The following is a 23,618-nucleotide window of genomic DNA, read 5'->3' as shown; positions in this document are numbered from 1 at the left end:
ATTTTGAGGTTCAAGTTAGAAAAATGTCAGCCTAAAATAAATTGGACTAACACATATGTCTTGTTTTCTGATTGCTTCCCTGCTGCTTGTGAAATTACTGTTAGACTTGTATTGTGATAAACATTCCACATGTGCCTCCAATTGAATCCACTTTAACTCCTTGAGGAATGATATTGGTGTAGTTCCATCACCGTAATCTGTATTTAAAGAACCTTTATCCTAAATGAATATCCCATATTTCTTGATATTACTGTGATGACAATTCAAAATGTCATTGGTACCAAATGAGTTAAGATAGATCCCTTTCAAATTGGAAAGGCAAGAAAGTAATGCTGCCTGCCTTTAATTGTTAATTGAAAGAAATCGTAAATGCAAGATTTTTTTAGGCTCCTAAAAAAACTAATTATATAATTAAAGTATAATTACAGTCACCATTCCCTCTCAGTAATATGTTTAAACTTGAATCCCCATTTACCTTTCATTTTGCTCCAAAAATAGTTTTCACCAAACATGAGACTATTTTCTCCTTAAGGGATACACTCTGTACATCTGCATCTCTATTGTACATAAAGAGTACAAAGGACAATGTACCTCTGTCCTCTCAAATATTGCAGCACCTTTCGTAGGTTAGACATCATGACAGAATACTTATTTTACATGTATTCTTTGTAAATCCATGTAAATATTCATGCAAATCCTTTAGAGAGGAACTGCATTGAGTTGTATTCTAATTTGTTCAGTACATCTATATACAGCTATTCCATAAACTTCGTTGCTCAACCCTTCAAGAGCACAGTTTTTGTAGGTGAAAATATTAAGAGTACTCAAATTTCTCTCAACTGCGGATTCTATGCTATCCTGTGCATGTTCACGACATGTTAGCTGGCTATACCATTACATGTCACAAAATAACATCTTTTAAAGTATTGTTTTGAAATGTTTTGTGAAATATATTTTACAACAATCTACATGTCTCCATGGTTTCTGATATAAATTTTTCACGACTAAACGTAACAGCTGATATCCTTTATTTATTAATCAAAGTATGTTATACCTCCCTTTCATTGGCATTTAAAAAAAAAGAAAACACTAATATAGTAGTAATGCCCCCAAAATATTAAAACTGAAAAGACCAGTTATTTGGAATCATCTGATTTTGGAACATCAAAATAGCTAGATACAATAGTAATATGATAGTAAACTGTGATAGTTATAATAATAAATTGTAACTTTAAAGGTACATTTTATGTCTAATTAATCAAATATGTTGTTAAAATAGGTTGCTTTCTGTTACATTTCTACCAGTGATGATTTGTATTTTAGAGCAAATTATAGACAAATGAAGCCCTTTTTTTTTTTAAACCATTGTAGTCATAATTCTCTTTCAGGAATTAATATTGACATTTCAGCAATTCGTTTTTGTACATTTAGATTATACTTGCATTTAGCAAACACATTTTTGTCAAAGCTGTTGTCTGGCAAACAGCATATTTAGATTGTAATTGAATGCAAACAAAATCTGAATTATAGGCGTACTGTGTTATTAACTGTAGTTTTAATGCTATACCTGTAAGATTAATAAAATACAAAGTAATATCAAGAGATTAATATATTAATGGACCCTATTGCTTTCTACTAATTGTTAATTAAAAAGAAGGCTCGAGACACATAAAACAGTAACTCTTCATAGTTGTTGTGTTTAAACAATGACAATAATAACATAAAACAAGTCTAGAAACAAGTTAAATGCTGGAAAAAGTCTGCAATGCGAACTATATTTTATAATCATAATTGAGGTAGTTAGAACATAATGATGCATAACAATAAAACGAACACAATAAACTCAGTACTGCTTTCTAAAAAAAATCTTTCAAAGAATTAGATTAAAGATTAATATATACTATTTTTCTTTTTCTGTGACTGCACAGAGAACTCAGACGGGAAGTTATCATGTTGGCTTGCAGTTTTGGGAACAAGCAATGTCATCAAAAAGCAGCAACAATGATCTCAGACTGGATTTCTAGCAACAGAAACAGGTAAATCCATCCATCCATGTTTCTAGCTATTAGTCCCTATCTCAACTCTGGCTTTTCCCATTCAATTTGTATATGCTGTTTTATCCACTTCAAGGGACACTATTGTCACTAAAACAACTTTAGCTTATTGAAGCAATTTTTGGTGTATATATCATTCCCCATGCTGTCACCCTGCTCAATTCTCTGCCATTTAGAAGTTAAATCACTTGTATACATCCCTAGCAACACCTCCCTACATGTGACTTCACAGCCTTCATAAATACTTCCTGTAAAGCGTCATCTAATATTTATACTTCCTGTAGTGTAAATTCTGTTTAATTTACATGTTCTTATCTCCAGCTCTGTTAATAGCTTGACAGACCCTACAGGAGCCTTTTGTATGTAATTAAAGTTCAATTTACAGAGCAGGAGATAAAAACTCTTAAAGTGAGTTACATTTGATTTAAAGTGAAACCATTTTTTTATTTCATGCAGGCTGTGTCAGTCACAGCCAGGAGAGGTGTGACTAGGGCTGCATACAGAGTAATAAAGTAAATTAACTCCTAAATGGCAGTTCATTGAGCAGTCAAATGTCAGAGGCATGATCTATACACCAAAACTGCTTCATTTTTTGGGGTGACTAGAATATTCATTTAAACTCCCCTCCCCATTTCCAAGGTGAACTATTAATTTTACTTTTTCTTCCTCCAACTTACTTGCATTAATTTGAATACGTTTCTGCTTATTCTTGGTGCTCTTCAGATATTCTCATCCTATTTATGTATTTGTGTATCTCCCCAGCTACATCTTTCCTTTACATATCCCTTGTCTCCAATTACAGCTTATGGTTTTTGTATTAAGTATTAAAAATATAAAGATATGTACATGCTAGATTTAATTAACATATCTAGGAAGTTGTTTTCCATATAGTTGAAATGATGTGTTATTTAGATATGAATAAACATTGATATAAAATGAATACATTATTACAATATATTTAAATTTGATTTATAATCTTTCATTTTAATTTCTTAAAAATGAATATATCACGAAAAGTTAACAAGTACATAATAAAAATAAAAATTCCCTGCACTTAAAATAAATGATTAGTAGCATTCTTTAGTTTCCTTCTCTTGGTGTGTTATTAAATATATTATCGGTTGTTTTACTGTTCAATATTTATCTCATGCATTATATTTTAAATGTAAGTGCTAAATTAATATTCAGGTCATTCTCATCAACCTTTCCCATATATATATATGCACTTTGTGTTGACCAATCCATACCAAACTCAAATTGAATTCTGCAGTATACATACAAATTGCTTGTTAGTAGTCCCATAGCAACAGAAGAAGACTAGCATCATGCATGTCATATGATACATTAAAAAGGCTCAATACGAAAAAAAAAATTTGGGAAACTGCAAAAAGAGCAAGAACGCTTATTAACCCTTTTTAATGGATAGGTTAAATAATAATACATAAATACATTGCTTTCTAGAAAGCAAATATTTCCTAGAAACAGAAACTGAGATTTAAGGAGTGATATACTTAGTTCATATAGCATAGAGATAGAATCATCTCAATTCTTTATGTTGTCCGTCTCTCCCTTTAGTTCAATCCTTTGTTTATTGATTGTGTTAAAGAATGAAGAATGAACATTGCTTCATTCAACAATTTATGTTTTTACTTATTTTAATGTTGTTTCAGGTCTAATGCATTACAAGAGAAGAGAGTAATGGATTAGCACTACAGGTTAAAGGAAACTTGGACCTGTTTTCAGTTGTTGAGGAATTAATGAAAAAAAAATTAGGCAGCCCTATTTAAAAAACAAAATCATAGATAATTGAATTTGTGTATTGTTTAGCAGAAGAAGCACTCAATGCAGTAGGAAGCTGGATTGAAAATACAAAGATCAGGTAGGGATCAGACAAAAACAAGGTCAGGAATGCAGTAGGTCAGGTCAGACAGAGTCAAACAGGCAAGGGTCAAATACCAGAGATTACAAGCACAGTCAGAATAGAAATATACACCACTTTTAGTACAGTATAACTGAGCAAAGAGGTTCAAGAGGAATGATGTCAAATAGGGAAGAAAAGGCACATCCCACAACATCACCCCATGTCCCAAACACATCCTGCTTAGGACTGCCCCCCTTTCTTTAGGAGAGCACTGCTCCAGTGTGCATATGCCCAAGGAGGCTGGTCTTTGCCGAGTCTCCACCCACCTGTTGTGCCACAGTAATGGAGGCTCTACCTTCCAATTTACAGCAATGCTTCGGGTGATAGGAAAGATGTCTGCTGCTAGCTGGCAAGCAGACTGGGCAGGAAAACCAGGAATCATTGCAGTAAACAATATGATCAATGATCAATGATCATGTTGATTATAAAGGTCACTAAAATGTACTCTTTATAAAAGATCTTCGGGGACTAGATCTCTGCTCATTTACCTTTTGTATTGGTCTGTTTATATTGACTGTCTTTTTCCCTAATTGTACAGTGCTGCAGAATATGTTGGCATTTTTTTTAAATGCTTGTAATAGTTTAAAAACTAAGCCCTTCCTTAAAAAAAAAAAAAAAAGCAATATTAGATATAGTCCTATGCAGCCAATCATAAAGACACCTTTTTGCAGTGATAGATGCACACTACATACCTCTCAACAGTCCTACGTCCAGTGTTAAGGTCTATTTCAGGGTCCTTTCCTATTGTTTTGTTTTTGATCTCTGTTGATCTTCTTTGGACTTAACTATTTTATAGCAAATTAACATATATAAGCAAAATACCAGAAATGTCTGTGTACATACATCCAAATATCTGCACTTCACATTGTCATGTGTCATTGATACTTTCCAAATGTTATTTTACCTTTCTATACCTAAATCCTTACTAGGTTCCTAGTTTCTTGTTTTAGTAACTCTTCAATGTAAATATAATACACCAATGTCATATCGAGAGACCATGAATGTTTTGCAATTTCCATTGAAAGTACACACAAGGGCAAGCATTATAAAGTGAACACTGGGCCAGATATGTTGGAACTTCTTAATTTTTATACATAACTCATCACTTCTCTGTTATCCCATCCTAATCACACTATGAATGTGCAATCCGTGAAAACATTGAAAAGGCATTCATGATAAATCACATGTATACAGTCTTAAGATCATAATATGCAGAGCAGGGTATCCTGGAGTTCCCAGTATAATTTAATGTAAAATAGTAAATATACACTTTAATACTATGTCTACGTATTGAGTCACTAAGGAAGCACAATTAGATTAAAAAATGCAAATTCTAGTATTTCAAATTATGAATGTTAACATGTCAGGTTTTATTAACATTGGAAACTTCTAGGGACATTCAGACAATTAATTAGCCAACTAAAAACACTCCTGACAGTCTCAACATTCTGATTATGATTAAAGCAGTTCTATTTAATCCAACTATTTAAACACTTCACAACATTAGGTCATGCAATTATGTCCTAACAATATCAGGCTTTCATGCCATTAGGACATATAGATATATTATAAAAGTTTGGTGTGAGCAAGGTTAAACTCTTAATTGATACCTGGGGCCACCCTTTGTCAACTGAAGTAATTGTTAATGGCCCCAGACTGTCAGATATCCTTTATGAAGTGCTCAAATTGAACAATGTACACCCCTTTGGGGTGTTAAATGCCCATTGACTGCAATGTTAAATCCTTGCAGGAGACCCAGGTAACCTAGAGACGCATGCTCCCCTCTGTCAGCTGTGGTCATTTTTGGTTATTAACCATCTATGGGTTAATAACATAACATTTCAACAGTCACATCAAGGCACTTTATGGACTTTTTTATGGAGTGACTTTCTAAAGTGTAAATCAACAAGTCTATATATGTGCCCATAAATCCTCAATACTCAATCCTAAAGGTACAATAATGTGGGATAGTCTATTCCCATTTGCAATACTAATACATATGCTCCTTCTGCTCATTAACACGAGGAGTCGAGATGAGGAAAGGAGAGATATCAGCTTTTTTTTACTTTAAGCTGAGGTAGAGCTATTTGAGCAATGACTATATTAATTCCTTCCATTTCTTAATTTTGTTGTGAACAATGCTGTATTCCTCTATTTGGTTATGTTACTGGGATAGACACCAATTGCTCTTGATTTTGACTTATTTCTCTTTCCCCACTACCACCAAAATCTTGATCTTAATGTGTTCCTTATTGTTGTATTACAGCCAGTTCCTAGACCACCACAACTGTTTAACCTGTTTAACCAGGAAGTTTTTATTGATAGTCCTAGCCAAGAAGCAGTATTAATCTGAGCCAAAATTCTAGAAGCCTTGCTTGATAAATGGTTCAGCTTTGGGATAAAAAAACCCTGATAATTGTGCATCAGAAGCACCTTTATTGACATGTTTCTTAATGACAATGTTTTCAAGGCAATTTATTGAGGATTATGTCCTTGAGAAATGGCATTGAATCCCTCAACCATAAGTATATTATCAATTTTCTATATTTTTTCAAAATGTATATTATTCACACCAATGTTTATGGCTCCCAATAAGCCTTTAACTGTGTTAATGGAATTGATTCTAATCAATAAAATGTTTATTGGGAGTTGAGAAACTGCCAATACATAATTATTGAGAATAAAATGTCAGATTCTTTAAAATTGTAGGTGCTTTAGAATATGTTCTCATATGTACCAGTATGTATCAAGAAGCAAAAAAGAGGATCTGTGTTATTTTTCAATTTAGTATTTGAGCATACACAAATCTGACCTCTAGTAGGCAGTGACAAATTACAATGGAAAAACTAAGATTATTTAATATATCTGTGTACAACAATTGTTGTGGATCTGAAAAGATAAAGAACTTGCATTAATAATCAGATCAGTAGCATTTGCACCTGTTACCCCACACTTAAACATGCCTTTGATTAATAGCCATATTAAATGTATCCTTTCATTGGGGTAGGGAAACGACAGAGTGAAAGAGCAGACATACTTTTGAAAATTACTAATTTTCTTTAACCCAGAACATGACGCACATGACAGACATTTTTTTAGGAGACAGACATTTTTTTCAGGATGCAATGGTAACAGTGGAAAAATTGTATTTCCATTTAATAAACTAGGCAATGTATTGTATAACAGAGATGCCAAGTTTATTAAATTAGAATGAAGACATACATTATACATTCTGGTTGTAGTTTAGACATGACAGCTCATATTACTCAAGACTGCTTTAGTGTAGCCTTAGAAAATATCCAAGGGCAGTTGTGAACTTTCAATCAGACTTTGGTTTCCAGTGGTATTCCATACCCTTCTGCAGCACTCTGTAATGGGGTCATTGTACAGGGAGGGAATTGACTTTTCAGACAGATTGTGTGGTCATTTGAGGATCCGTCTGTCTGGTTGTTTCCTAGTGGAACAAATTTCAAGAAACCGTTTTAGGGATCATCAAAGTTAAATTTTCCATATTTCTGTATAACTTGTTTAACCCCTTAAGGACACATGACATGTGTGACATGTCATGATTCCCTTTTATTCCAGAAGTTTGGTCCTTAAGGGGTTAAACTATATTGGTTTTCACTATACATAACATGTACAAGCAGGAATGGTGGAATATATTACCTTAATTTGAAACGATAAACCTTGTGATAAGGTGAGGTATGTTTATATTTAATATTTACAAGGAGATTATGAATTATAGATTAAACAAAGTAGAGCCATAGCATCCGCAGCACAGCAGAAAGATTCTGATTAAGATATGTTTGTGGCAATATTAATAGTTTGGGCATCCATTGCAAACAGACATTGGTGAGGCATTTGGGTAAGAATAAGACATCAAAATGATATCCCACAATGATGATGCTTTTTATGCTATCTGCTCTATAAGCATTACTATGAATGTTTGTTTACCTTATGAACCATTATTTGTATTATTTTGTATTGGTTTATATAATTGGAACCCTGAGTTCCTACATCTGCTAGGAATACCATGTTCTGTCTTTTTTCCATCACACCTTCGTTGCATACCACATAAGTCATTGAGGTGTACCCTTTTTTTAAATATCAAAGTACCCTTTTTTAAATATCCAATTAACTCATAAATATAGCGTATTCTGTTCGTTAGTCAGTCAAATAAATAGAGTATTAAATTATTATCAAGACATAATAGCTCAATATAAACTATTTTCTATTTTACAAAGGATGTAAACAGCATTTATAGGATTGTTGCTTGTTCGTTCTATTTTTATATAATCCTGTACGGTAAACAAGGTAGCAGTTTCTATTTGCATACTGCAAAAAATGAGCAGAGAGAGTTTACTTACTGTAAGCAATATATTTGCACTCCTTCTCAGTTCTGATAGCTATGCTGCGTAAAACAACAGGCATACTATTGTGTATGAAGAATAGGAAATATTGTGACATTTTTCATGTTGACTGAATATTGATTATGTCATGTTATTCACACTTCGTGGCTTCTGTAATTCATTCTTGCCCTTAAACAAATCAATACCTTATAGATTCCTGATTTTCTTAATATAAATATTTTTTTTTAAATCACATAAAAATTAGACTTATTATAAGAAAAGATTTCTGATATTGAAAATATGAAAAAACAATTTTCTTTCACAATTCATCGCAAGTTATTTTTAATAAGACCTATTTTAAGAAGATCACAGAGAAACAGCATTCCTGCTTTGATATGTCCAATAAATTGCCACTTGTTGATTAGTGTTATAGTGAATTATGAATTATTTGTTTTAATGCTGTTTCTACAAGAGACCTTTGTCAACAGACAAAAGTGACAACAAGAAGTGAACACATGTGAAAAGGAGACAGATTAAAATATTACTTCAACAAATATCTGTTAATGCAGGACACGGAAATATATAAATTGGATATATCCATGGGTACTTAAAAATCTGTGTGAATAGATGATGTGAAAATACACCAATCCAAAAAGAATGTGTGATTCAAAATAAATAAAACAGATAAAATACCCTCTACACATGGAAGATGTTCAAGTTATATTAAAGCGAAAATTATTTTGAGATCTACTGTCTAAGAAGCAGCGGAGGTGTTTTTTTTCCCTTTATATCCTAGTGCAGGTATAGGCAACCTTTGTCACTCCAGATGTTGTGGACTACATCCCCCATAATGCTCTTACATCCATAATGCTGGCAAAGCATCATGGAAGGTGTAGTCCAAAACATCTGGAGTGCCGAAGGTTGCCTATGCCTGTCCTAGTGGGTAACTTTATTATGACTGAAAACCCATAATGCCTTATGACTTTAGAGTTCCCTCTCACACTTGTGACCACAGGGCAAGAGGGAACATGGCCAAATCCCATCATAACCAGCATGTGGAAGAAATGTTCTGTTTGTTTACTGTCTTGCTCACATACACCAATCCATATGGGCACTGCAGTTTGTATGTAACAAACTTAGTTGTTCATGTTATTTGACGGTGAATCCTGAACTGTTGACCCATATGTGGGTGGTGTAAGATTTTACCTGGGATCATGTGGCTGCAGATTACATGGCCAATACGTCTCACACATCCCACATTAGTGTAATTGCAGCTTTTGTGGTTAAGCTGTTCTGTAATTAATAGAATACCCCATAGGTTAGGGTTTTTCTTATAATTGATGAGTGGTGGACTCCTAAAGATATGCAGCAAAGTTTGGTCTTCCATCAATATTCTCCAATTCATGCAGATATTACTGGACACTTTGTTATAAATTAGTGGTAATACAAGGCAATGTTCCTTGGGTTGTAATAAATGGGCTTCCCATAGCAGCTACTGTAGGCTTCCCTGGGGTTGTTACAATGTTTTTGTCCAAGGGCAATGTGTAAATCAGTGGACATTTAGAATGCTTTTGTAGCAAATATTTAAACAAAGGTTGATTCAGTCTAGAGCCCTTCAGTGAGAGTTTTTCAATTATTTTACTGAATTGTTGATCCGGGTCCTCACTGGCAAGTCGGTGTACATGATGGTCATTCAACTGGTGTAGAAGCTCTTGTCTGTAGTGAGTATAACCAAGGATCACAATTTCCTCTCCTGTGTCTGCAGGGCAAATGCAGATGTAATCATTGTTTGCAATATCATATAATACCATCCTTCCCATTTCAGATATACTGGAGTGCATCAGTATTTTGCTATTAAAGATTGTATTTTATTCAATGTGAAGCAGTGATGAAAAAAATCTCAATAGGTGGCCAGTGGATCAAATGTGGTTTTCAAGCATGTCCAATCAATTTATCCCCATCACTCATAGGGTGAATATTAAACTTGAAAAACTAATCCAAGTGAAGTGTCCATGAGAACTTAAATGTTTCTATATACTTTTAGACAATATGCTTATCTCAAATGGGTTCAAATATCTCTTGGAGAGGTAAAATATGGGAACCATATTGCAGTCCTGTGTGGCTTGCCTCTTTGTGCCCACCTTGTGCTTCTTCTGGCCTCTTCTTAATGGTCTCTTTCATGATCACCAGGCAGAGGTATTGAACCTCCTGGATTAGCCCTAGATCACGATCTGAAAAAAGACATATGTCCAGTCTTGTGTTTGTCTGAGGAGGGTTTTGAGACACCGGGTGTTGCTGTTTGAGTGTCAGTGTTGGAGCCCAACTCTCCAAATGTTAGATCAATAGTAGATGCCAAGGACTCCCTAATTATCTGCCTTAGTCTATAAAACATAGGATAAGCGAAGCTTTTAGAGAGCCAGCAGTAAACCTAGTGCTCTGCATAAAACTGGTTAACTTTTTGTAGTGTCTGTCTCTGGAATCTTGAATCTCACAAGATCTTGCTTGTCATTATTCAAATTGGTCTCTGATGTTTTTATCAATTTGTAACATTAAGGAGCAGCTAACTCAAGCTGTTATTTAGTTTCAAACTCCTCAATTTTAGTTTTTGTGTTTGTGCATTTCTTTGTTAACTTCTTCAGTAATTAGCAGCATTTAGTCTAGAATAGACATGTGCATTCGTTTTCAGACTAATTTGAGTTTGTTTGAAATTTCAGACTTCTTTGTATTCATTTACTAAATCGTAAACAAAGTCCTGCATGTGAAATATAAATGAAACGAAAGGGCAAATGCCGAATGCATTACTTTTTTGTTTCAGTTTTTTAATTTAATAGACTCCGGAATTAACCACCACAGCACAGAGGAGAAATTAACACCACTGGTTCTCCCTACAGTCGGACACTTAATCCGTGCAGGGCTGCAAAAAGACTCCTACAAGCATTTAAAAAAAAAAATCGAAAGAACTTTCCCACACTGTGTAAATGAGCACTCTGATTGGTTGGATTCCAAGCCATTTAATCAGAGTGCTGTGACAGATAAATGTAGAGACTTACCTGTCAGTCTCTTAATTTACCTGTCAGAGCACTCTGATTGGTTTGCATAAACCAACCAATCAGAGCATTTCGAGTCAAATTGCAGAGCTCAGTCTGTGCAGTGCCCTCGCTGGGTGAAGATGTATTATTTTTGTTGGCTTCGGGTTTTGTTTTTTTCTGCGTATTTTTTTTTGCGCTCCTTTTTTTAAATTTAACAGTTGCGACAAGACAATTATGGATTTGTATTTGCCCTTTTTTGGGACTGAAGAAAGAAAAGAAGAGAAAAAAGAAAACATCTAATGGTAAGTTTGAAATTTTATTTTACAGGGTGTTAGTTTTATGTTCCTCCCTCACTATTTTTAGGTTGAGGGGGTAGGTAGGGTTTAATTTTATTGGGGAGGGGGGTGACTAGGGGTTTGTGTACCCCTAGTCACTTTTGGGGGGTATTTTTTATATTTAGCCCCCATCTGCTGCTCAATGGGTTGGGGCCTAGGGGGAGACAATATCTCCCCCTCCCTTTTGTTACTTAGGGTCCCCACCCACCGCTCATGGGTTAGGACCGAAGGGGACAATAGATCCCCCCTTATTGTCATTTACTGCCCCCCACCCGCCTCTCATGGGTGGGAGTCAGGGGGACAATTGGTCCCCCCTTATTGTCATTTAGGGCCCCCCCACCCACGGCTCATGGGTGGGGGCCATGGGTGGAGGACAATAGGTACCCCCATTGTCTGTTAGAGCCCCCACCTGTTGCTCATGGGTGGGAACCTGGGGGGAGACAATAGGTCCCCCCCTTATTTATTTAATTAGGTCTCCACCCGCCATTCATGGGTGGGGGCCTGGAGGGAAACTATGTCCCCTGTTTATATTAATAGCCCCCACCCACGTGTCATGGGAAGGGGGTTGGGGGGCACTGTCCCCCCCATTTTGTTATTTAGGTTCCCCACCATGGGGGAATAGCAATAGCGACTAATAGTTTTAAATGTGGTTCCCCACCATGGGGGAATAGCAATAGTCACTAATAGTTTTAAATGTGCTCACTGTTTAGGTGACATGCCCCTACATGCTGCATGCCATGAGTAGGGGCATGCGGGAGGATTTAACCTCCCTTTTATTAATATGGGGGTCATAGTGACCCCCATACTTTTTAATGAAGGGGGGTTAGGAATTAATATTATTTATTCAAAGGAGGGAGCTGGCAGCGCTGGCAGCTCCCTCCTTGCTTTTTTTTTGCGCATGCGCAATGGTATTTTCGTCCTAATGGTTGAAAACATATTTTTTTTTACTGAATTTCATCCGAAAACGAATGGTTTACGGATGAAATTTGGAATGGATAAATTACATTTTTATTTAGTACGAATTAATTTGTACGAAATGAAAATTTCACCGGTGCACATTTCTAGTCTACCGAGCATTTATTAGGAATAGCAATCCACCTGGGGGTACACTTTAGGGTTGTGCAGATAAATGCCCTGACCAATCCCCTTCTGTTTCTGTTTTCTTAGATCATTCTAAAGGTCCTTAGGGTCTGCAGCAACAAAAATATGTCAATCTCTTTTGGGCCATAGGAGAGCTGATGCCTGCCCCTTTGTATAGTGCAGAACTTCAGCATAAACCAAATACACCCCAGCTCAGGTGTAAAAATCCTCCATAATGGAATACTTTATCACTTTTGACAGGTGCTTTGAGGAAGAGTTTGGCAATACTCCCCACACAAAAACAATCCACAAGGGCTGAGCTCATTATATTAGTATAATATCCCTCTACTCAGTGTGGCGACCATCCACATATCACAGAACCAAGAAGAAGCACACACTTTTCTTGGTTTCTCTCCTTGCAAAATCTACATTGAAATACCAATCGAGTCAGAAAAAAAATAAAATTCAAAATCAGCCAAATTGCAGCTCTTTTTCAATTTCAGTAATTTGTGCCCAAAGAAAGCATTTGACAGTTTTGCACAACAGCTGTTTAGTAAATAGATCCCAGAGAGTAATTAACATAATTCATCATGTTTATTGCAAGCTGTCATTTTGTGTAAAATCTAGATTATTAGTGCCAAAAATGTTCATGCCACAAATATGGAGATTGTAAATTTTTGAATTGTAAGTCAAAGTCACAGAAATAAAAAATAAATTAAAAAATGAGCGACATTTTTTTATTTCCTTGCCAAATTTCAACAATTTCTGGTTTAGTAAGCAAAAGACCCCCAGTTTATTTTTTTGTGGCAAACACACAAGTCTATGTATATTAGAGATCTATACCAGCATGCAAAACAACAATTCTTATTTCTCATGAGGACGCCTGTGCAGCTTTGTTACAAATTTGCTATGGAACAAAATATTTTAAGACAATGATGTTTTTATGCTTTTGTTTATATAAAGTAGAAATATATATAAGTTGGACCCTTTTGATGATATGTTCCATTGGGAAGAGAATGTTGAATTGGCTGCAGTCAATTAGCACATCAAACATTGTACCACTGAGCAAAACACTATTTAGTTATAATGCACATTGCAACATTCTAACAAAACATTTAACTACATAACAAAACATTTAAATAGATTTATCACTATGTTACATCTTCAAGCAAAACTAAATTATATACTAGTTATATAAATATTAGTTATGTTCACAACAATTCTGGGGGAAATATGCTCCACCCTTCTTAATTATCAGTCATGTTTATATGCATCTTTGTTCTTGTATTGCATTACAATATAAACTAAATTATGCAATACCAAGTGATATTTTTTTTATTGAATCAATACATATAAAAAAGGATTTCTATAATTTGTTGATCAATTTAATGGACTTTACAAGATTATTCACTAGTGACAACTGCCATGAATTCAAAGTGAATTTCAAAATTCAGGCCACAATAGAGGATTTAGAAAAAAAAAGTTATTTCTGTTTGTTTTTAGTCTCACTATTTTGTTCTTTAATTTGAAATTCACTTTTGATTCAATTTGAATATCCAGCAAATATGTCTGTCAATTCTCACTCATAACCAGAAGAATATAAGGAATAACCCTGTATAAGTGTTAATGTTAGATATTGCTGTAGCTTGCTGTACTGTATATGATTCCAGGAGTGCAAACAGCACCCCTCCCCATGTAAGTAATCAGAAGGTTTAGTAGTGGTTTGACTGTCTTACCTGGTGTCAGTGCAGGACAAGATGATAATTATTATTATTGGAATGCTCCTTCAAAACGCAAGAGATATACTGACTAGGGAAAGGAGAGCAGGGTGTTGTAACGGATCACCTGGCACCCCGACTGGGTACCCCATTGAAGGATGCTCATAGCGCTTCCTGAGGGCTCCACGCACTCTAGCAGACACCACAACCACCACAGGCCGAACTTCACTTCCTTCAGAGCGAAGCAGGAACAAGCTCTTAAAAGAGCTTAGTAGTGATTATAGCAAGGAAATATGCAGAGCATAGCAGTCCCTTGTAGCAGATTCCCCCAATAAGAGACGGCACTCCAAATTGAGGGTGAAGTAGAACTGAAGCTTTTAATCAAACACTCTGCTTTTATGCCTGTAACGGCACACCCAGGCATAAAAGTGGTTAAAAGCCGTTTAGTAGATCTTCCCTTCCAGAGACACAGGCACAGCTACTGTAGACACCAATACAGCGAACCGGAGAAGCATATCAATGCCGTAAACAGCTGAACCGGAACCATACGAATGCTGTAAACAGCCGAATAGGAAAAAACATACTAATAGGTTTTCACTCCTAGCAGTCAAACTGGAACAGCATACAGTAAATCCCCCCAAGAACAAGACAAGGCTCCGTTTTGAGGGTCAAGCAGGAACAGACAGAGCTGTGGGTTTATTGTTCTTATATACACATTAGTACCATCCACAGGGTTTTGGAAAACAACCAATAAACACGTACAATACACTCAGACACTCCCACACAAAATCCTCCCCTCTGCCTGTGATACAATTACCTTACACAATGGGTAATGTAATTATCACAAGCAGAGAAATACATGTTTTTCCACATTATTCTTAACTTTAAAAGCATGCATCACATTCACATAACTTACATTTTCAGAATCAGCATACTCCAAATACGAACATACATCAAAATCATACAAATTGGTCCAGTGGTTCAAAAGATAGATTATAGTCCTTTGTGACCAAAGGAAGCATGGCTTTTCTGCCCAAAACCAGTTCTACAGAGTCTTCTATCCTGGAGATAATTGGGAAGTAATCCAATTATCTCCAAGGACAGAGGCAAAACTCCATTGAACACATGGCAGTAAAATACAGTAACATACAGTAAAATACACAAGGTTACATTTATTACATAAAATACAGACATGCAACATATCCCCAGATAGCTTAGGTCTGAGCACACATTATTACTGAATGGCGCTCAGACCACACACATACAGTTCAATTGCCATGGAGCCAAAGTCTTTCCCATAGTCTTTCATTATATGAATGGGCTCCATGGCATAGCTATCTGGGGTATCCCCAAACAGGGCAAGCACCGAATGACCCGGCTTTTTATGTCTTTGCAGGGGAAAATCAAGCGTTTCAACATGGGGCCATAATCTAAAGGCAGCAGGTGGGCAACCAGGCTCCTCCAATGCACAGTGGCGAGATTGGTCTCGTCACAATGCCCATTTTACAAACATAGTACCGCCTACAGGGTTTTGAAGAACAACCAATCAATACATTACAACACAGCGAAACACTACCATTCATACCAGCATAAATCCTCCCCTCTGTCTGTGATACAATTACTGAACACAATGGGCTAACTTAATTATCACAGGCAGGAAAATACACCGTTTTGCACAATATTCATAACTTTAAAAGTATACATCACATTCACTTACATTTTCAGAATCAGCATACTCCAAATACAAACATATGTCAAAATCATACAAATTGGTCCAGTGGTTCAAAAGATAGATGGAAGACCTATTTGACCGACTGCAAGCATGGCTTGGGTGTGGTAAGCCAATTATCTTCAGCATACAGAAAATATCTCCATTTACAACAACAGCAAAAACACACAAAAATACATAATTCCTATCATACTGAACAGATCCCCCACATTCAACCTATCTCCAGATAGCTTGGATCTGAGCGCTCAATATATCCGAACAGTGCTCAGATCCCATGAACAGAATAATATAAAATCGCCATGGTGTTTAAGTTTAACAAGGGCCATACACAGTCCAATAGAAGTCCTTAAGCCCCAAATGCTGTTTTTAAAGTGCCCAATCTCCCAGGGGCCATCGTCCCAAGGCATGAGGCTGGCAATCAGTCCCCTCCAAAAATAAGTGGCGAGGTCCCTTTCGCCACAGGTGTGTTAGTATAATAGTGCTAGTGTATAAGTTATTTATATGTAAACTGGACATTTGTTAAATTTATTAAATGGCCATCTTCTGAAAGTTGTAATTTTTACAGATAGTACAGATAGTATCAATTACTTGTGCCGTTGTTTTCTCACAATAACATTATTCTAATAATTAATAATGGGATGGAAATTCTCATAATCCTGCACTCCAGCAATTTAGGGAAATTTGACAAACGTTGAAAATTTTAGATGCTAATGATTTATTTAGCATATTTTAAATATACTTAATTTCATTATTTTATGTAAAATGTATTGTACTATATTTACCTATTTTTCTTAATAGTTTGATTTCTTAATAAAAACTCTATATCTATGTCATTAAAATATATGTATCTTGGGGCGTGGCCTAGCACCTCGCGGACATGGTCGCTTGAGTGCTTAGCTCCAACGAGGGTGCAGCGATCTACAGCAATTAGAGCAGCAATTTCCACTTTAAAACATCACCGAAGGCATTATCCACCCTCACGGTTTGCAGATGTCACAAAAACCGGCGAAAAAATCTAAGCTGCGCCCGGCGGCGCTACAAATTAAAGCGCTTACCCCTACCAGAAGCCGAAATCAAGATGGCGGCGGCAGCCCCTCATCCCCAGCGGCACGATCTGATAGAAGTGACAGCACTTCCATTTCCCAAGGGAACACTGCCCCAGCCTCTGAAACAGCCCTGCAGAGGATGCTTCATGATTTACAGGTAAACCTGCAAACAGAATTCACAAAACTGGCTTGTGACATCAGAGCAGACATTAAAGACATAGCAGAACGCACATCCCTCTTAGAGGAGAAAACAGACGAAATAATCACAGCCCACAACAATTTAGTGGAAGCTTCTGACTCTTTTGAAGAAAAACTAGCAGCTTTAACAGATAAAATAGCCGATCATGAAGACCGTGACAGGCGGAATAACATTAGGCTGCGCGGCATACCAGAGGATGTTACTCCCCAACAACTCCACGAATATGCCACAGCACTATTTAAAGCACTATGCCCTGACCTCGCAGATGAGGAACTACGCCTAGACCGCATACACAGATTACCCAGACCGAGGTTTTTAACGGCCACGGCACCTAGAGACACTCTGACTAGAGTGCACTACTATACCACAAAAGAAAGCATCATGAGAGCAGCGAGGAACACAAACGCCATCCCAAGAGAATATGCGAACATTCAACTATTTACTGATCTCTCCGCACAAACACTGGCTAAACGCAGAGAATTGGCTCCTATAACCAAAACACTAAGGGACGCGGGCATACCTTACAAATGGGGATATCCGACAAGAATAATCGTCAAACATAAAGGCGTAGAACACCAAATCCGTACACCCGCTGAAGGCGCTCACCTGCTAAAAGATTGGAACCTGAATGTAACTCCACAAGAAGCTAAAGACCCACATGACAAACGTCGCAAGTCACCTATGAAGATCCAAAGAGAATGGTCTTTCATGTCCAAACATAAGTGACTGTCAACACTGGACTCTCATGGTTCGAATAACAATACAGGGCCTAGGTCCCCTGTTGTGAAGACACGTGAGATTATGATCTAAATTGTTGATGCCACATTAATGGTTTAGTTTCCTTTTATATGTTCCTCTTTGTTTTTGTTTGTGTGTTTTCTTTTCTTTTCTTTTTTTTTTTTATATTTACTCCTATACTGCTCCAGTCCACAATTGAGACGCCATGAATGCAAATGTGTGACTGGCGCAAATGTTTAATTCTCAGGCAGGGCTTATTGAAATGCCGTATAACAGGTTGTACTCGCATTAAGAGTGGTTATTTACGGAAAAGCTATGCACCCTCCCCCCCCAAATAGGCTTCATGGAGCCACTAAATCTTACTGGGAACAAGAAGGGTATTTACCCATTCTTCCCTCTGTATATAGTTAATCCTGAGTACCTCTCCCTCTCCGCCCCCAACATCCATCCCTCATCCGTTTCACATATCCTATGGTCTCACAGACTGAATAGAAACTTCGAGCAGACAGATTTACTACATACCATGATACTCCCTACCCTAACCACAAGCTCAGGGCGTATAACGCATATTACAACATTAAAAAGATGGCTTTGAACTTTATTTCACTCAATTCCAAAGGGCTAAATTCCCCTCATAAAAGGAGACTAGCATTACAGGAAGCTAAACAATTGAATGCCCACATAGCCTTCTTCCAAGAAACTCATTTCTTAAAATCTAATACGCCTAAATTATTTTCTAAACATTATCAATTATCACGTGGGATATAAGAAACGCAAAAGAGGTGTATCAATCTTGATTAGTAAAGAGGTTTCATTTTCACTGTGTAAAAAAATTGGCGACAGAGACGGTAGATTCCTCCTTCTCCAATGCCAGATCAATAATGAACAGTATACCCTTGTGAACATCTATGGCCCTCAGGAAAACCAACTAGAATATACTAACAAGATCATTCTACTCACACAACAACATGTATATGGTAAATTGATAATAGGCGGAGACACAAATTTTCTACTGGACACTACTCTGGACACGTCCTCAGATGCAACAGTATCTCGCAAAACCAGACAAAAGAGATCCTCCGCCTCATCCCGACTCAGACAATGTATACACGACGCATACCTAGTAGATGCATGGCGCATTTTTCACCCTGCAGACAAAGACTTCACGTTTCACTCACATGTCTATAACTCATATTCTAGAATAGACAGGTTTCTTATCCCCACATCCCTCATCCCACATGTACAAACCACACGCATAGGACACATAACGTGGTCTGACCACGCTCCCATCACCCTGACCTTAACTGAACAATTCCCACACAAAGGGAGAGGCTCGTGGAGGCTTAATGACTCACTCCTACGAGACCCTCAAATAATTGAAAAATAAAAGATGATATGACACAATATTTTGATACTAACTGCTCTGAATCTATGAACATAGACACGTTATGGCAGGCGCACAAGGCGGTGATTAGAGGTTCGCTTATAAAATACGCCAGCCATGCCAAAAAGCTAAGACTGACTGCATACAATGACCTTATACAACAAATACAGAACATTACCCATGCCAACAAACAAAACCCGACAAAACCACAATATGATCAATTACGGACACTGCAATCTCAGCTCAATGAAATAGAATTAGATAAAACAAATTACATCCTGCAGAAGCACAAACATAAATTTTTTGCACAAGGCAATAAATCAGGAGCAATACTAGCGTCCAAACTCAAAGCTCGCGACGCTCATTCCCGAGTGGCATACATTACGTCCCAAACAAAAGGGAAGTTATTGAACCCTCAAGATATTGTAGAAGAGTTTGCGAACTACTATGGCACGCTCTATAATCTAAACGAACAAATTGACACTCACACACCTACAGAAGCACAGATCCAGGCTTTCCTATCAACGATTGATTTACCTCAACTCACAGAAGCAGAAATTGAGACAATTAAAAGTCCTATCTCTAGTCAAGAACTACAACAAATTATAATCAAACTGCCTAAACACAAATCCCCAGGCCCTGACGGCTTCTCTAACCTGTACTACCAGACATTCGCAGATATATTGGTACCTCACCTCACAAACCTAATGAACCACTGCTTTACCACAGGGTCCATGCCACCTGACATGCTCTTGGCACATATCTCCACACTACCGAAACCAGGCAAACCGGCAGATGTTTGTCAAAATTTTCGCCCTATCTCCCTGGTAAACTGCGACACCAAAATTTATGCCAAAGTCCTGGCAGAGCGACTGAAAGACATACTAACGAGAATAATTCATAATGACCAATCAGGCTTTATTAAAAATAGGCAAGGGTCGGACAACACAAGAAAAATCCTAAATATTCTAGCCCATATGGAAACACACTCAATGGAAGGTCTTCTCTTAGCGCTGGACGCGGAGAAGGCCTTCGATAGGCTAAATTGGAAATACATGGAACTGGTCCTTAAGAAATTTGGATTTCCTAGACCGTTCATAAAGGGGGTCCTAGCCTTATACTCAAGCTCTTCTGCCAAAGTCATGAATGGAGGGTTTCTGTCCACTCCCTTCGCTATAACGAATGGCACGAGACAGGGGTGCCCTCTGTCACCCCTGTTGTTCGTGTTATCTCTTGAACCTCTAGCATATAAAATCTGAAACATGACGAATATTTTAGGGGTCCCGGTCAAATCCGCTGTATATAAATTAGCTATGTTCGCAGATGATATATTCATATCGCTGACACAACCAGCACTATCACTACCACATTTAATGTAAACCCTGCAGGAATATGGCCATATATCATACTATAAGCTGAATCAGACAAAAACCCAAGCACTCCCCATCAGAATCCCACACGACATGGTCCAACTTCTAAAAAACCGCTTCGCTTTTGATTGGAGTCAGACACACCACTTATATTTGGGAGTTAAAATTGCAGCCACCACAAGAGGGATTATAACACAAAATGTATCCTCACTACCCCAAATGTGCAAACACCAACTCTCTAAATGGAACGATGCCTTTCTTACGTGGCTAGGTAAAATAAATGCCGTTAAGATGATAATCTTACCGAAAATATTATACATCTTTAGGATGTTACCGCTACCATTAGCACCGGCGCTGGGCAAACAACTACAAAAAATACTCTCCACCTATATTTGGGGTAACAAAAAACCTCGTCTCCCTCTTTATCTATTACAAGCACCCACACGCTTGGGAGGCCTTGGCTTTCCAAATATACAACGTTACCATAAAGCAGCCATCCTAGAAAACGCCATTAAACTTCATGCTCCCAAGGGAACATTACAGTGGGTAGATATGGAGAATGAATACCTCCCAACCGGCTCAGCTATTAATTATATATGGACACCTATAAATTTCCGTGACAAATCCAGTGTGTTCTTACCACTTACTAAATTGACGATACAGACATGGGACCAGCTACACCGCCCGTACGCCAATAATACCAAATTTTTGAAATGGGCGCCATTAACAGCACTACACTCCATCTCACCCTGGTTATCATTAAATGGATGGGTGGAGAGAGGCATCACCCACATTACAGATCTATGCTCCCAAGATAAATTCCTAACGTTCCCTACGCTACAGACCAAGTACAACCTTCCACCATCTTTTATATTCCCATATATTCAATTAAAGAGCATATATATGGATAAGGTGTTGCAACCCACAGAACGAGAGACTGGAGATAGCAAAGCTTTACTCCACATTTACGATAGATGCCACAAGGCCCCGGTCAAAACTAAATCATTATCTCTAAGCTATGTAGCCTTGGACTACCACACCCCTCACCCTGAATTCTCATTCATAGGTCAATGGAACAAAGACTGCCATCTCCTCATCTCTAAGGAGCAATGGCTACAATCACTACTGTCCTTAAACGGTTCCACATCTTGCTATTCCCACACGGAAGCCCATAAAAAATTGATATATAGGTGGTATCTCACACCAGATAGGTTGAGCAAAATATACCCACTCTCCTCACCAATGTGTTGGAGATGCGAAGCAAATAGAGGCACAATGAGCCACATATGGTGGCACTGTCCTAATATTGAAACGTTGTGGAAAGAAACACAAAAACTATGTAATAGTTTGGGAATACTCAAGAGCAGTATACCGCTAGAAATAAGCCTATTTCTACTGATCCCCAAACAGACCTCTCCTACTGATAAACAACTAATCATACTTATCATGCTAGCGACACGCAATCTCATAGCAGGCCATTGGAAAAAAAAAGAATGTCCGACAAAAACACAATTATACAACAAAGTCCAACAATTTTTTAAATATGAAAAATTATCCACATCTACCTCCAAACATAGAACACTCACACATACAAACTGGCAAAGGTGGATATCCCTCGCAAACCAGAAAATCCCTCCTGCAGAGCAAACCCACACATGAAACACTTAGGTTTAGGAGTGAGTTATCAGACTCATATAGGATCTACGACCTAGGACCTCTGCCCAGGTACTATAGAACTATGCTATTGCAGAAACTGCTCTGAGATGAGAGGTCTCTTCATGAACAAGGACCTTGTAAACCCGCACTAATTATGACTTTGTAAACTCACACTAACCATGACCAACAGCTCTGTTGAATCAAAGTATTGCAGCAAGGATTAGGTATAGCAACTGTGATATGATCTGTGAAGAAAAAAAAAAAAAAAAGGAAAAGGCTCATATGACTGTATGTGGAACACTGTTCGAAATACATTGTGAATGGATATTTACCCCCTCCCCTCTTCCTTTCTGTACCCTGTTCATTCTGAATAATGAAAAAAATAATAAACTTTAAATATTAAAAAAAAATATATGTATCTTATTGTTATTAGTTATATTGTTTTTGTTTAAGGAAATACTGTGTGTTTTCTAATGACTTGACTAAATACATGGGGCCCACTAGGTGAACCCTCCTAGGAAGTCAAATGCTATCTTCAGTGAGCTACTCCCTGCAGTGCAGGGCTTAGCTCCCTGTCTATGAGTGATCAGATGAGTGGGGTTTAGCTCATTGCAAGAGGTTCTAGCTCTCTTTTCCAGCTGTGAGGACGCAGGGAGCAACAGCTTGGTGTACAACAGGTAAGAAGTAAAACCATTACCAATTAATTAAAATACCTACATTTTGGAGGATGCTTGGGCATGTCTAACCACTACTGTGTGCTGTAGTACTTATGGGTGCTGGAAGTGTCCCTATAATTAATATTATAATTATAAATTGTATGTGCCTTAGAGTGATTACACTGTAGTCACCAAAGCAACTTTAGCTTTATGAAGCAGGTTTGGTGAATAGATCATGCCTCTGAAGTTTCACTGCTCAATTCACTACCATTCAGGAGTTAAATCACTTTTGTTTCTCTTTATGCAGCCCTAGCAACACCTCTTTTGGCTGTGACTGACACAGCATTCATGAAA

General features: G+C 37.3%; 1 protein-coding gene across 1 annotated transcript in view; it reads left to right on the top strand.

Annotated features, from left to right (window-relative positions):
• Positions 1-23,618, top strand: part of TRHDE (thyrotropin releasing hormone degrading enzyme) — a 768,585-nt gene that overhangs the window by 703,915 nt on the left and 41,052 nt on the right. Inside the window, exon 16 of the mRNA XM_063446120.1 lies at positions 1,929-2,036. Within this exon, the coding sequence (XP_063302190.1) occupies positions 1,929-2,036 (108 nt within the window). The remainder of the gene's footprint in view (positions 1-1,928; positions 2,037-23,618) is intronic.

This window comes from Pelobates fuscus, chromosome 3 (genome assembly GCF_036172605.1).
Source record: "Pelobates fuscus isolate aPelFus1 chromosome 3, aPelFus1.pri, whole genome shotgun sequence".
In the NCBI taxonomy this organism is placed as follows: Eukaryota; Metazoa; Chordata; class Amphibia; order Anura; family Pelobatidae; genus Pelobates; species Pelobates fuscus.
Note: the sequence above shows the minus strand (reverse complement) of the source record. Positions and strands in the feature narration are given on the sequence as shown.